Raw genomic sequence first — 15613 nt, forward strand, 5'->3', positions numbered from 1 at the left:
CATTTCAACAATCTCGTTATTGTATAATCACATAGTGCTCTGTGTTTTGTCTCTATTTGTTCCATGTGTTAATTAATGATACATCAGAATATTTTGGAATGAATTTTGACTAGAAGTTGTCTTTGAAATAATAAAAAGGAGAGAGAAACAATCACCATGTTTCTTGGACTATGATTCCTATTTTAATTCATAGTTTCAAGCAGGAAGATTCATAAGATGATTGCTTCGGATGAATTGTATGTTCTGGACATTGGATAGCCCTTTACTTTCCACCATTTCCTGTTCTCTTGTTATAGTTGCATTAGGAGGTGTGTCCATTCTCAGCTAAGCTCAAAAAACAGCCATGGATGATGATCTAGGATTGAAGTTTGTCATGAGACCCGATTTTGTCATTCTAAAGATTTAGAGTTTTTCTACCGACTTAACTTAGTCGCTGGTTTCCATTGTAATTAGATCAGTTCTTTATGTTTGCCAATTGTTGAAATCTTTCTTAGTTGCAAGCATAAGAATTTACTTTTCTAAGACAACCATGGTCTTTCTTATTATGGTAGAGTAAGAAGCGAGTTCTAGTTTCTCTTTCTTTTCATTTGATATGCTTAAAGATTTCTTCATAGTAGTTGATATCGTTTATTTATATAGTGCAACAATAACAAAGTCATAAAGTTTTAATTATATGGGATCGATCTTTTGCCATAATTGAAATTTATAAAAAGTCATGTGTTTCGTTAAATTAAAAGCTTTAAATCTTTATTTATAGGTTCTATAAAATCCTTTTAAGTCTTCCTTTATCTCTCTTCATATCGTTGATAGTAATCATTTTAGCTCTCTTAATCACCACATCTAATTGATAATTACACGAGACTCCTACATCTTATTATTTTATTCATCTCATTTTTATTCTATGAATAATATCTTCATTGATCTCTCCATCTTGTTGAATAATGATCCAATATAACTAAAGATTGTGATTATATAATATCGAATAAAATAGGACACTAGGGGAATGAAGCCATAAACTCTTGCTTCTTTGGCTGTTCAAGTATCTAATTTCCTTTTTGAACTTTAGCCTCTTGATAATATGCTTTATGCATCTGAGGCATGGGAGCTTTTTCTGCCCACTATATACTAGAAATTGCCTAAATAAGCACGATGTTACTTTGTGCTTGGCCCTTTGTTGCTCTTTATAAGTTGCAAAATGCTCATAACTATGCAGACAAATTTCCTTTCTTTTCCTACAAATTTCGGTTTGGACTTGCAATATTCGAAGTGTTTGGTTTAGCCAGCATGATGCTAACTTCGAGGCCTCAAAAAAATACCCATGATGTTTGCTGTTGCCGACTGGATAATGGTTATTCTGCTTCCTATATAAGAATTAGATAATTGGATCAGTTCTTGTTCTTGATGTGCTTCCACATTTTGTCAAAACTGCATATTGAAAGGTGTTCTCATATTTTATTGATCTGCTTTTCTGTTTACATATGCTTGAAGTTTTTTTTTTATATTTAAAGTCAGCAAACACTTGATCCAAAATGAGCATCGCCATTGATCCATTGGTTTTATGGTTTTGAAGTATTTTTTTTTGTGCCTTTCGTTCTTGTTGAAGGTACTACGAACTCGGTCCAGATGATCCACCATATGCTGCCAAATTCTATGACTGCTGCGGAGCAGAGGACCCAGAGGCATTGGGGTGCACCACCGATTTCCATGTTTCCTATGACGACTGATCTCTCTGCGAGCAATCTACCCTATGGCAAGTTTGATGGTATGCTATATCCTCGTCTATTAAAGGAAATGCAGTCACAATGTACAACCCTCCTCCTTGTGTTTCCTGTTTTGAACGTAATGGATCTTTTGAGAATTTAATTTTGCTGATGGTTGTGTGTAGAGTGTCATTCTATTCAGCTCGCATAAATCTACAAATTTGTATTCCTCATGTTGCAGTTTGCCGAGCTTCCTTCTATAAGATTTGGTGAACTCAGGTGCGCCAATGATTTCTGAGTCCACGTTATGGTGGTTTCCTGAGCAAAGATAGAAAGAAAGCTTCCTTTTAGCTACTTAACAATTTATAGAACTTGGGGATTTGGCGATGAAATTTGCTAATGTCGAACGCCTTTATTTGCTATCATTTGAATTTATTGGGATCCAAATCCACTCACGACGTTGTACGTATATTTCATGGCAGTCTGAGATGGGAAAGCGTTCTACACATCCACAAGAAGATTATCCAGAAATATCAACCATGTTGCAGCATGAGATGCACAACAGCGGCTCGGCGAACTGTGTCGCGCCTGCGCCCTTTATTCTAAAAGCTTCATCCGTCCCATGTATTCCGACCTCGGCGGTTGCATTTCTTTCGTATCGATTCCTGCACGAGGAGCTTGAGCAGAGGCTTCTGACCGCGGGCCTTCCTTGGTGTAGACACTGCAGTGTCCATTAGCTCCGTTCCACCGCGAGCAGGGAGCAGCTACTTCGCAGACATAACAGAAACACTGCACCCAGAAGACAGACTGGGAATGGTGGCCTTCAATTGAGATGGGGAAGCGTTGTAGTGTGGGTTCTAAGTGTACCTTGCTACAGTAGCTCTCATGAGCGGTGCAGTTGAAGGGGAAGTTTGCACAGAGATGCCTCGGATGCGGGAAATCCCTGAGTGCCACCTGTGGGGGCATCACCACAGCTTCAGAATCATCAAATCTCTGCATCTGTGATCTTCTTGTCTCGATCGATGATTCACAGAGAGAGAGAGAGAGAGAGAGAGAGCGAGCTTACTTACAGGTCCCTTCTCGGCAACAAGGATGACGTCGTCAGAAGGATCGCCGAGAGTAAGCTTGCCGAAGCAATCAGCGACGGGGTCGATCACATAGCAGTCATCGTCTTCGTCGTCAGCTCTGCTTTCCTCTTTCTCCACCGCCTTCGCCAAGTCAACCTTATCTTCTTCCATAGTCCTCGTTTATTTTGTTCTTTCGACCTCGTCTTTAAATTCCCCAACCCATGTGTCTATAAATTTCCTATTAATTTAATTTTAGCATATGCATAAACATCTTTCCAAAACTAAAGAAAAACCCACATATATATATGTTATCACAATAAACTCCTTTGTTTATAATAACTACAAGGAAATTATTAGTTATAATTCTAATTTAGAACTCTTGAGCTATAAAAAGTATTTTATATTATATAAAAATAAATATTAATCATGATTAAAAGTGGTTGGCTTCAAACTTTCGAGATGGCTACTAAGAACTTGACATGCATGGAACCGAACCAATATTGTTCAACTCGAAATCTCGATCGTATGATCTTAGATCATGCTTGGCGAGTTGGGTCAGATCCAATATTAATGTAAAAAGAGCAGAATCGACCCGACTCGCATGTCACTTTATCGAATTAATTCGGTTTACGAACACTCACATAGAAGACGAATCAACGTGACTCAGAGCGACGAGGAGACAATCTCGAGGCCTAACCTCGCGAAGAGAGGAGGGTGCTATGAATGTCACCGGTTCTCTGTCGCACCCCACAAAAGCGACATCGCTTGACTTTTGTAGTTGTCAGAGCAACGAGGAGCGCTGCAAACATCATCTATGATTGACCTCCCATCTATCTCTCCTACATCTCTTTCCGTCACCTCTCCTTCTCTCTCCTATCCTCTATTTTTACTTCTTCCCTCTTTTCCTTCTCACCTAGAGTCCTAAGTCCTCGTTGAATCCCTCTTCTCCTCCTTTACTGTATCTTTCCATCTCTTCTTCTCTATCTTTCCTATCATGGTGATGATCATCAAGAGAAAGAATAATATTCGTAGCGAGAAGCATGCGAAGAAGGCCAAATGGAGCCACTAATCAAAGGCTGTAAACCATAGCTATGCCTATGGATAACAACTCTATCGAATTTTCATTAGTTCCTTATACGAATCTAAGTCTATCACTAATGGCTAGATCGAAGGTCATAAACTTGAGTCCAACGCTTGGTCTAAAGCTTCGAGAAGAGCTCTTCAATATAAAGATTCAAATGAAACAAGATGTCATTGGCATGATCTTCGACACCGTGTCACGGACTTAGCTGGTTTTGCTTAAGTCGTGCGACACCCTTGCGTGTCCGTCCGCAATGGTTAGCCTCCCCGAAGCCTCTCATGGTCCCTTAGGACCTACGAAAGAGAAAACGGGTTAGAGAGAACGCCTCACTCAGGATTCACAAACAAACATTCCAGGAAACACTTCATAGACAATGCAAATTATAAACAGACTTTATAAGCTCTGAACAGTTGCACAACAAAGGGTCAAAATGGTCAACTACAGACCGAAAATCTCTCACAAGTGTCCACATGACATAACCTTTATTTACAAACCTAAAGCGGCCACCAAACCCGACTAAAATGAGACTATTAAGCCCTCGATCGTCCCTCTACATGCTGTGCAAAGCATTAACATACCAAAAGACACGGACATACATAAGCATTACATCAAACATCCTATTTAGAAGTTTGTCCATGACATTCTCCCCCACTTATTCCTTCGATGTCCTCGTCGAAGTCTTTTCCGACACTACAACTCTTCGTCTTTGCTGAGTATTCAATCTTCTACTCCAGCTGCTACTGTGATTCACCTTCTCAATGCCATCAAACTTTTGGAATGCAAGAAGTTTTCACCCCAACTTGGAGTAATTCTCTAATAGATTGGTCGCCTCTGGGATTGCCTGCTTGCTTCGTTCCTTGGTCGTGCACTCTCGCATGACCCGAAGTCCTTCACTTTCGGCTATCTTGATGAGAAGCTTGTTGACATCGGTCTTACGAAGTTCCTTGGCCTCTGCCCTTTAGCCTTATATCGGTACTTGGAGTTTGCCTCTACATGCTCCACCTCTTCGGCCCCTTTTACGACCAAGCGCTCTCCCTCCATGAGAGCAAGGGATCAATGACTTTCACGGAAGTCCCGCCTCTACGGTACCATGACGCTGCCATGCCCAAGGCCCTACTATCCGATGTCTAGCATCTGCATCCCTTTTCTTCACGATCAGTAGATATGTCTCTATGGCACTCCTCCGAGTCCACATCCATTCTAACTGATGCTTGATTTTGGGTAGCTAATTCCCTCTGGACTCGTCGTCGCTTCCTCGCCCCTTTCGACCCCTTGCTTCAACACCTCTGTGTTCTCCAAGCAGCTCCCTTTGGTCGATGGAAATACAAACTGTAACTCCCAGCATGGCCTCTACCATCACATTATAGGGTTTGCACTGATTTTGTTCTCCTTAGCGTCCTTGGTAGCAACGTTCGCTTACTCGACCTTGTCCTCTGACTTGTCGGGCTCCCTTAAGCGAATATGGGCTCTAGAGCAGTCCAACTCTCTAGTTGCTTCGATCATACCTCTGCATGATCAAGTCCCTCCCATGGGACTCACTCGTACTTGCATTTGAACTTTTCCCTTGGTGGAACACAACCCCCATATGCTGATGACCAAGGCTTTCATCCGATGTAAAATTCGATGCACGCACGGAAAACTCGCCTCTGCGGTACCATGGCCTTCACTCCTTGAATCCATAGCCCTTCTTGTCATCGTGTTGTTCACCGAAGTGGAGCTTCCAGTAGCTCTCGATCATACCTCCGTATGATCTAGTCCCTCACGGAACTATGTCGTGTGTATCGCATTGCCACAAAATGTTCCACCACGATCCGCTGCACCATGTCGCCTCCTGGTGACATCTCTATTGCATTCTAATTCTTGTGGGATGAACTCGAATTATGATCCCTCCATGTGTGGCCTCTGCCAATACATCGTAGGGTCACTTCCACCTTCGATTTTGTTTACTCCTTTGGCAATTGACCTTCATCCACCCACTCTTGGGTCACACTTAGATGAAGCACCGCTCTAGGACAGTCCATCGCCTAGTAGCTCCCGAAGTCCACCGACTTCGCTGAAAATGGTACACCATTGTCTGGATCCTAGGCCTTTGCCCCTACCAGCACAATCTCCGCTGTGCACCACTTCCTACCTAGCAACTTGACTAGCAACACTGTGGCATATTCTTCAAGAGTACCCGCCTCCGTGTCCTCTTGCCTGGTGCCAAGGCCTTCTGAACCCAACTTCACCTCCGCAAGTTGAGTCGCCTTAGTTCCTCCATCAAATGCTTCTCCGAGGTAAGGTGCATATGCTCAAAAGTTTCCTTCATCTTTGGCACTATGCAAGATGAGTCCACTCCATCAGAATGAAGGACCCATGGAACAATAGATCCTGCTCTTGCCTCTGCAAGAGTTCATGTCCTTGACCTTTGTCTAAGGAAAGCACTGATAATCTTAGAAAATATTAAGGGAAAATTGGTGTGCAGTATTTTGTGTTACCTCCACAATATTGGTGATGGTGGAAGCAGGATGGCTAGAAGGCATACGAAACAAGATTATTGTTTCTGTTTTAGACAAATGAAATATGTTTTTAGATGATCTCTTTTTTCAAAAGTCCATTAAATTTCAAGATCAACAGTCCTTTCAATCACTACTATCTTTCTCATCCTATTCCTGTTAATATGGGATTTAATATAAGTCCCATCTGAATGATAAAGATCAGCTGATATGGGAAACATTGTAACTTTAGGTATCCTGAATTTACTAGTTTCATCAGTTATAGTTATAGAACCATGGACCAAAATTTCACCTACTTTTGACCTCTGGTATCTGAATCTATGGATCCTTTCTTTTTTTTTTTTCCCTTGTTAACCTAGATAATTCAGACAAAATTTGAGATGTGGGTTAGCACCCTAACAAAGGAAAAGAAGGGAGATACCAAACAAAAGTGCAAGTTCTTGTCATGCAGCTACAACCAAGTATCTCTCAATTTGTATCTGTTATGCATTGGAAAGAAGCAGACACACTGAATGTAGCAAAACCATGTGCCAATGATCTTTGTTTACCATCTACCATTAGTGTCTGTCTATTAGTTCTATTAAATATTTATAAGAAAATTTTCCGCATAATTTGTATTAATTATTATTTCAAATATTATTGTTAAACTCGCTTTAGACTTATGCATTGTGGACGCATCACCATTTTAGGCCTTATTTTGTTATTTATGATTTCGTCCATAAATGTTATTATAATTATATGGTTGTTTCCTGATAGACTAGGCAACTTCGCTGATTGTTTGCAGTGTTATTGCTATGTATGCGATGAACCTGCTCCCTGTAGGGTTTGGGATAAGCATTGCCATGCATATGACAAGAGTTGTTATTGGAAGACTACAAGGGAAGAAAAGCGATCAACTCAGGATTCCTGAGTTTATGGAAGTTTGTAGGTACTGCTTACTACACCGAACGGACAAACTTCTAAATAGGATATTTGATGTAATGCTTATGTATGTCCATTTCTTTTGGTATGTTCATACTTTACCTAGCATGTAGAGGGACAACCGAAAGCTTAATAGTTCTATTTTAGTTGGGTTTGATGACCGCTTTAGGCTTGTAAATAAAAGTTGTGTCATGTGGACACTTGTGAGAGATTCTTGATCTGTAGTGGATCATTTTGAACCTTTGTTATGCAACTATTTAGAGCTTGTAAAGTTTGTTTGTAATTTGCATTGCCTATGAAGTATTTCCTGGAATGTTTGTTTGTGGATCCCGAGTGAGGCATTTTCTTTAACCCGTTTTTTCTTTTGTGGGTCCTAAGGGACCATGGGAGGCTTCGGGGAGGTTGACCTTTACGGACGGACACGCAAGGATGCAGCATGACTTAGGTAATACCAGCTAAGTCCGTGACAAATGGTATCAGAGCGAGACAAGCACTCATAGAAACACTTAGCATACAAACGTGAGGGATCTAGCGGGGCTACGTTGAGGGCAGTCAGCACACGCGCGACCGTTTGAGGGAAAACATGCATAAAAATGTAGGGAAAAGTAGTCGTTCGGTTTAGCGGGCATCTGAGATTGGCATTCAGAGGAATGGCCAACCCTTCGCGCAAGAGGCACCACGAGAACAAGCAATCTTGGAAGAATGCGGAGCGCACAAAGGTTGGGATGGCTGAGTTTGAGCTACGGCTCAACGTTGACAATTATACTTGATGGTGCTCAAGGCAAGCGAGGCGCTTGGTAAAGGATGAGACCATGCAAGATGGAATGAGTTGCTCGGCAACCGAAAGAGTTGTGCAAAGCTCATAGAGGTGAGAGGAATTGCTAACTCGAAGAATTCGGTACTCATGCATGGGCTTGTATGCGGACGATGGAATGTTCGCGGCCATCCCAAGGCGACCGAAACTCGGCGCCATGGAGCACTAAAACTTTCTCTTCGGCATGTGAAGGATACGTCCGTAGGAGGCTGAAGTGTGCAGTGAGTTCAGCATGTTGCTAGGCCTTGAGTGGTGCAGCGGGGGCTGTATTGACGTGGAGTCGCAATCTAGCAAGTGCGTTTGCAGGAGGCAGAACAATGCACAATTTGTTCAGCAAATCGGAGTAGTCCAAGGGGATGGTGGTCTCCGAAACGAAGAGAGATGTTGCTCAAATGGGATAGATATCCAGGAGGGATAAGTCCCGGCTCTCTAGAGTGAGAATCATGTGTAACAGACCGAACATGTTGAGGAGTATCTCAATAAACAACAACTCCACGAAGCTCAATAGACCGAGCAAGCGGCGAGGAGTCGTCGCATGATCTTGCTTGAGAGAATGCATTGGTGGATGCATTGCGAGATCAAGTAGGGGAGCGACCCAAAGCAACACAAATGAAGGCACACTTAGAGTCGATATGAAGATCGGACTAAAGGGAGGGCTGACCCGTGGAATGGTGGGCGCGAGGGCCACCATCAACTCAATGCAAAAACTAGGAGCGAAGCAACTTGGGTGTAACTTGGCGAAGTACCCAAGCCGCATGAAGGGAACCAGCATAAAAGATGGAACATGGAGCGGAGGCATAGTGTTTTCCTTGGACAGAGGTTAAGGACATAAACTCTTGCAGAGGCAAGAGCAGGATCATGTTGTTCCACGGGTCCTTCATTCTGACGGAGCGGACTCATCTTGCATGGTGCCAAAGACGAAGGGAGCTTCTGGGCACATGCACCTTATCTCGGAGAAGCATTTGATGGAGGAACTAAGGCGACTCAACTTGCGGAGGCGAAGTTGGGTTCAGAAGGCCTTGGCACGGGGCAAGAGGACGCAAAGGCGAGTATTCTTGAAGAATATACCACGGTGTTGCCATTCAAGTTGCCATGAAGGAAGCGATGCACAGCGAAAATTATGCTGGTAGGGGCAAAGGCCTAGGATCCAGACAATGGTGCACTAATTGCAGTGAAGTCGGGCAACTTCGGGAGTTACTAGGCGACGGACTGTCCTAGAGCAATGCTTCATCTAGGTGTGACCCAAGAGTGGGTGGATGAAGGTCGATTGCCAAAGGAGAGAACAAAATCGAAGGTGGAAGAGACCTTGCGATGTATTGACAGAGGGCACACATAGAGGGATCACAATTCGAGTTCATCTCACAAGGATCAAAATGCAATGGAGATGTCACCAGGAGGCGACATGGTGCAGCGGATCGTGGTGGAACAGTTCGTGGCAATGCGATACACATGAATGAGTCCCGTGAGGGACTAGATCATACAGAGGTATGATCGGGAGCTACTGGAAGCTCCATTTCGGTGAACAACATGATGGCAAGAAGGGCTATGGATTCAAGGAGTGAAGCCCATGGTACCGTAGAGGCGGGTCTTCCGTGCGTGCATCGAATTTTGCATCGGATGAAAGCCTTGGTCATCAGCATATAGGGGCTGTGTTCCACCAAGGGAAAAGTTCAAATGCAAGTACCAGTGAGTCCCATGGGAGAGAATTAATCATGCAGAGGTATGATCGAAGCAACTGGAGAGTTGGACTGCTCCAGAGCCCATATTCGCTTAAGGGAGCCCGGCAAGTCAGAGAACAAGGTCGAGTAAGCGAACATTGCTACCAAGGAAACTAAGGAGAATAGAATCGATGCAAACCCTACAACGTGATGGTAGAGGCCATGCATGGGAGTTGCAGTCTGTATTTCCATCGACCAAAGGGTGTTGCTTGGAGAACACAGAGGTGTTGAAGTAGGGGGTCGAAAGGGGTGAGGAAGAGACGACGAGTCCAGATGGACTTAGCTACCCAAAATCAAGCATTAGTTAGAATGGAGGTGGACTCGGAGGAGTGCCACAGAGACATATCTACTGATCGTGAAGAAAAGGGATGCAGATACGAGGCGACGGATAGTAGGGCCATAGGCATGGCAGCACCATGGTACCACAGAGGCGGGACTTCCGTGAAAGTCATTGATCCCTTGCTCTCATGGAGGGAGAGCGCTTGGTCGTGAAAGGGGTCGAGGAGGTGGAGCATGCAGAGGCAAACTCCAAGTACCGAGGCAAGGCTGAAGGGCAGAGGCCAAGGAACTTTGTAAGACCGGTGTCAACGAGCTTCTTATCAAGATAGCCGAAAGTGAAGGACTTTGGGTCATGCAAGAGTGCACGACCAAGGAATGAAGCAGGCAGTATGCTGTCATGACCTTAGCTGGAATTGCCTAAGGCGTGAGGCACCCTTGCGGCCAAAGACGCGAACTTAGCTTGCGTTGCCTAAGTCGCGAGTTACCCTTGTGGCAAAGACGCGAACTTAGCTTGCATTGCCTAAGTCGCGCTTCGCCCTTGTGATATTGCTCCGCAAGGATCAGCCCACTTTGTAACCTCTCGCAGGTCTCGAAGGACTTGTAAAAGAGAAAGATGGTTAGTTCAAAAGAACGAGCAACGGACAAGTCCCGAAGTCTCGCGAAAAGGGGAAGCTTTACAAGCAATTCGACGAACACCCTGTATGCACAAGAGAAAAGAGGGAGAGGGAGAAAAACAAGGCTTTCAAGGATGAACGAACAGCTGCAAGCCCACAAACAGCCGCTCACCTGGTCCCGGGCGCGAAGACAAGTTCCCGTAAAGGTCACGTGCGAACTTGCGAAAGAGAGTTCAACGCCCGGAATATAACCGAAGCCCCATCCAGCCCTGTGCCACCCGGGGGGTTCCTGGGGTTTGAGATGGCTGACGTTTTGGTGAGCGGAGGCAGTTCTCTGCAACCCTCCCGCGACACGCGAAAACTGAGCTGTTTTGGGGTTGTTTTGCTCGGTTCGGTGAGCGGTCACTTTGTAACGCTGCAGCTTGTTCGAACTTACATATTTACAAGCAAAATGACCCAAAACCAAGAGAAAACATGCTGTCAAGCAGCTGTACATGCAGGTGTGAGCGACGAACGGTTTGTTGAACGGAGTTGTTGCGGGTGCGCGACGACCGTTCGTGACATTCTCCCCCACTTGAACTGTCGACGCCCTCGTCGACGCTTGTTGGTAGTTGTTGATGACTTCTTCTTCATGTCGCAGGGCGTCTTCAGGCTCCCAACTGGCTTCAATTCGGGGAAGCTTTCACCACTTCACCAAGTACTCTGTCTGCTCAGCTCCGTTGGGTAGCTTTATCTTGCGGTCCGCCAGAATGGTTTCCACTCGCTTCTCGTAGGAGCCTGTGATGGGAGGTAGCCGAGTTGGAACACTTCGGGAAGCATCTTGCGGATCCGAGTGGTAGGCTTTTAGGTTGCTGGGGTGAAGAACGTTGTGAATTTTGAACCACACCGGCAGCTGCAACTTGTAAGAGACGTTGCCTACCCTGCTGATAATCGGGAAGGGCCCTTCATACTTGCGCACCAATCCTTTGTGGACTCTATTCCTAAAGAATTGGAGTGATGCTGGTTGGAGCTTTACCAACACCAAATCGCCAACTTTGAACTCTTGCGGTCACCTTCCCAAGTCGGCCCACTTCTTCATCCTCTTTGCCACCTTCTCCAAGTAGGCCCGCGCAATATCTGCATTTCGATGCCACTCCTTTGCGAAATGATAGGCTGATGGACTACTCCCAGTATACCCAATTGCCATGGTGTGCGGAGTCGACGGTTGTTGTCCTGTGATAATTTCGAAGGGGCTCTTGTTGGATGCAGAGCTCCGCTGCAAGTTGTAGGAGAATTGGGCAATGTCCAACAGCTTCACCCAATCTCGTTGATTGGCACTCACGTAGTGCCGGAGATATTGCTCCAAGAGCGAGTTTATTCTTTCAGTCTGGCCATCCTCCTGGGGGTGGAGGCTTGTAGAGAAGTATAACTTTGACCCCAACAATTTGAATAGCTCGGTCCAGAATCGTCCCAGGAACCGAGCGTCTCGATCACTAATGATATTGTACGGGACTCCCCAATACTTCACTACATTCTTCATCATCAGTCTGGCCGCCTCTTCTGTTGAACAGTGTAGGGGAGCAGCAATGAAAGTTGCATACTTTGAAAACCGATCGACAACCACGAGTATCGATCCGAGTCCCCCTACAGGTGGCAAGCTTGATATGAAGTCTAAAGAAATGCTCTCCCACGGCCTTTCTGGTATGGGCAACGGCTCCAAAAGTCCCCACCGGCTTCCGCTGCTCCACCTTGTCTTGTTGGCAAGTAAGGCATGTTCGAACATATTCCTCCACATCAATCCCCATCTTCGGCCAGTAGAAGGCTCTCTCCACGAGAGCCAACGTTCTGTGAATGCTTGGGTGTCCAGCCCAAAGGGAATCGTGACACTCTTTTAAGAGTTCACGCCTTAAATTGTCTACTCGGGGAACATAAACCCTATTCCCTTTTGTGTAAACAAGTCCCTCCTGGACCCAAAATCGTCGTGCCTTGCCTTCTTTGATGAGCTGCATCAAGATAACTGCCTGGGGATCACTATACAGTCTATCCCTGATTCGGGAAAGGAAGTTGGAGCGCAACTGACTTGCTTGGCCTCTGCCCTCCAATTGTACAGCATTCACGCATTCCACTTTCTGACTCAGCGCATCGGCCACGACATTCGCCTTCCCGGGCTTGTACTCCATTGCCATATCAAATTCAGCCAGGAAGTCCTGCCACCGTGCCTGCTTTGGGGAGAGCTTCTTCTGAGTTTGGAAATAGCTCAGGGCGATGTTGTCTGTCCTCAGCACAAATCGCGACCCGAGGAGGTAGTGTTGCCAAACTCGTAGGCAGTGGATCACTGCTGTCATCTCCTTCTCATGCACTGGATACCGCCTCTCGGTCTCGTTGAGTTTGCGGCTCTCGTAGGCCACCGGATGACCTTCCTGCATGAGTACTCCCCCAATAGCGAAGTCCGAAGCATCTGTATGGACTTCAAAGAGCTCTCCATAGTTTGGCAATTTGAGCACTGGTTCTTCTAGAACAGCAGCCTTCAGATCTTGGAATGCTATCTCACATTTGTTAGACCACTTCCAAGGCTGCTCCTTCTTCAGCAACTCCATCAGTGGGGTTGCCCGCTTCGAATATCCCGCAATGAAGCGTCGATAGTAGTTGACGAAACCAAGGAAGGATCTCAACTCTAGCACCTTCTTTGGAGTTCGCCATTCCGCAACTGCTTGCACCTTCGACTTATCCATCCGAATGGAGCCATCACCGATTCGATGCCCCAAGAATAGGATCTCAGTTTGAGCAAAATAGCATTTCTCCCTTTTTACGAATAAAGTGTTCTCCCTGAGAACCTTGAAAATCGTCCGAAGGTGCTTGACGTGCTCCTCGAGCGTTTGGCTGTAGACGACGATATCATCCAAGTAGACAACCACGAACTTATCCAAATACTCCTTGAATAGCTTGTTCATTAGAGTGCAGAACATGGCCGGAGCATTGGTTAAGCCAAAAGGCATCACCAAGAACTCAAACGCTCCATACCTGGTCACACAGGTAGTCTTTGCTTCGTCGCCTTCAGCAATGCGCACCTGCCAATACCCCGACCGAAGGTCGAGTTTTGAGAAATACTTTGCTTTGCCCAATTGGTCGAACAAGTCCGCAATGAGCGGGATGGGATACTTGTTCTTCACTGTTACTTTGTTTAGGGCTCGGTAGTCGACGCATAATCGGAGACTCCCATCTTGTTTCTTCTAGAAGAGAACTGGAGCTCCAAAAGGTGCTTTAGAGCTGCGGATGAGACCACCGCTTAGCAGTTCACCTAACTGCTTCCTGAGTTCTGCCAACTCTGGCGGGGGCATGCAGTAGGGTGGTCTCGCTGGAGGCTTCACTCTTGGCTCCAGCTCGATACTGTGATCCACGCCTCTGCGTGGAGGGAGAGTCTTCGACAACTCGGGTGGCATAACGTCTTTGAACTCTTTTAGGACGTTCGCCACCACAGCAGGTTCTTGAATGGCCTCCTCGTTGAGTGGCTCTAGCTTCATAGCAGCCACAAATGTCAACTCGCCTTTTCGCACCCCTTTCTTTAATTGTAATGCCGAAATGTGTTGGGGCTCCTTAGTTCCTCTCCGAGAGACGGGAACCACACAGGGGTCATCGCCTCCCATCATACATAGGGAGTTCAAGAACGACATCGGCACCAACTTGGCCGCGTGCATAAACTCCATTCCGAGAATCACTTGGAAGTCGTCCAGTGGCACGGCCATCATGTTGGTGTTTCCGCTCCAAGTCCCGATTTTGATAGGAACACCCTTCGCCAACCCGGAGATTCGCTTAGCCTCTGAGTTCACCGCCTTCATTCGGCTCGGGCTCTTCTCCAAGGTCAACCCATGTCGCTGTGCTTCGCGATCGGCTATGAAGTTGTGGGTAGCGCCCGTATCCACCATTGCACGGGTCGTTTGGCCATTTAGCTTGATGTCCACATACATCAGCTCACTACTTCCTGCTTTTTGTGCCTTCGTCTTCATGTTCTCCCCCACTTGACCCCGCATAGCGTTCAACAAACGTATTGCTCCCATTCGGGGTCCTTGCGACTCCTCGTCATCGCTGCTGGATTCTGAACTGCTCGAACTAAGAGCAACAACTTTGCCCTTGTCCGATCGGGGAGGGTGGATGGAAGCCGTCAAAGCATTGAGTGCCTGTTTCTGTGGGCACTCTCTTACCATGTGCGGTCCTCCGCACAAGAAGCATCCTCCAGGTTTTGAGGCCTTGCCTTTTGGGTTCGGCCCTTTGTGGGAGCTCTTCTTCTTTTGTTCGCCCCCGAGCTCCTTCCCTCGAGAATGTTTTGGAGAGCGATTGCCTGAAGATTGTTTCCTTCTCGCTGGGTCTTTAGAGGAAATAAAGTCGGTGAGCCTTTCTGCAGCAGCAATTGCCCCGACCACATTGGTAACATTCCTTCGATTTAGCTCCTGTTGAGCCCATGGTTTCAAACCATCGAGAAAGCTGAACAACTTGTCCTTCTCGGACATGTCCTGTATGTCCAGCATTAGTACAGAAAACCGTTTCACATAGTCTCGGATGGTGGTGCTTTGGCGGAGTTGTCTCAACTTCTTTCTTGCGACGAACTCTGTGTTCTCCGGTAGGAACTGAGTTCTCAACTCCCGCTTCAAGTCCTCCCATGTGTCGACTCGACACCGACCTTATTGGATCTCTTCCCAACGAGTTCGCCACCAAAGTTTCGCATCTCCGTTCAGATACATTGTTGCTATAGAAACTTTGGTATCTTCAGAATCGGGCCTTGTAGCTCGGAAGTATTGCTCCATGTCGAACAGAAAGTTCTCGAGCTCCTTGGCATCTCTGGCCCCTCCATATCCATGAGGCTCAAGTGCCCTCAAATTTTGTGGTGGTGCAACGCGGGTGTTGCCTCCTCCCGCATTTAGTGTTCTTGTGAGCATGACCACCTTTGCAG

The 15613-nt window shown here is 46.0% G+C and overlaps 1 protein-coding gene and 1 long non-coding RNA gene across 2 annotated transcripts; one reads left to right on the forward strand and one right to left on the reverse strand.

Annotated features, from left to right (window-relative positions):
- Positions 1-1719: 1719 nt before the first annotated feature.
- On the forward strand, positions 1720-2620 carry LOC135610240 (uncharacterized). Its single transcript, XR_010486080.1, has 3 exons — positions 1720-1762; positions 1886-1979; positions 2183-2620. It is a non-coding gene; the product is annotated as an uncharacterized LOC135610240 (long non-coding RNA).
- LOC103982055 (RPM1 interacting protein 13) lies at positions 2126-2955 on the reverse strand. The gene is made up of 3 exons (XM_009398855.3): positions 2771-2955; positions 2568-2654; positions 2126-2489 (listed from the first exon to the last, which is right to left on the reverse strand). Exons 1-3 carry the CDS (start codon positions 2936-2938, stop codon positions 2298-2300), a joined length of 447 nt encoding a protein of 148 aa, XP_009397130.2. The 5' UTR covers positions 2939-2955; the 3' UTR covers positions 2126-2297.
- Positions 2956-15613: the final 12658 nt, after the last annotated feature.

This window comes from Musa acuminata, chromosome BXJ2-4 (genome assembly GCF_036884655.1).
Source record: "Musa acuminata AAA Group cultivar baxijiao chromosome BXJ2-4, Cavendish_Baxijiao_AAA, whole genome shotgun sequence".
NCBI lineage: Eukaryota > Viridiplantae > Streptophyta > Magnoliopsida > Zingiberales > Musaceae > Musa > Musa acuminata.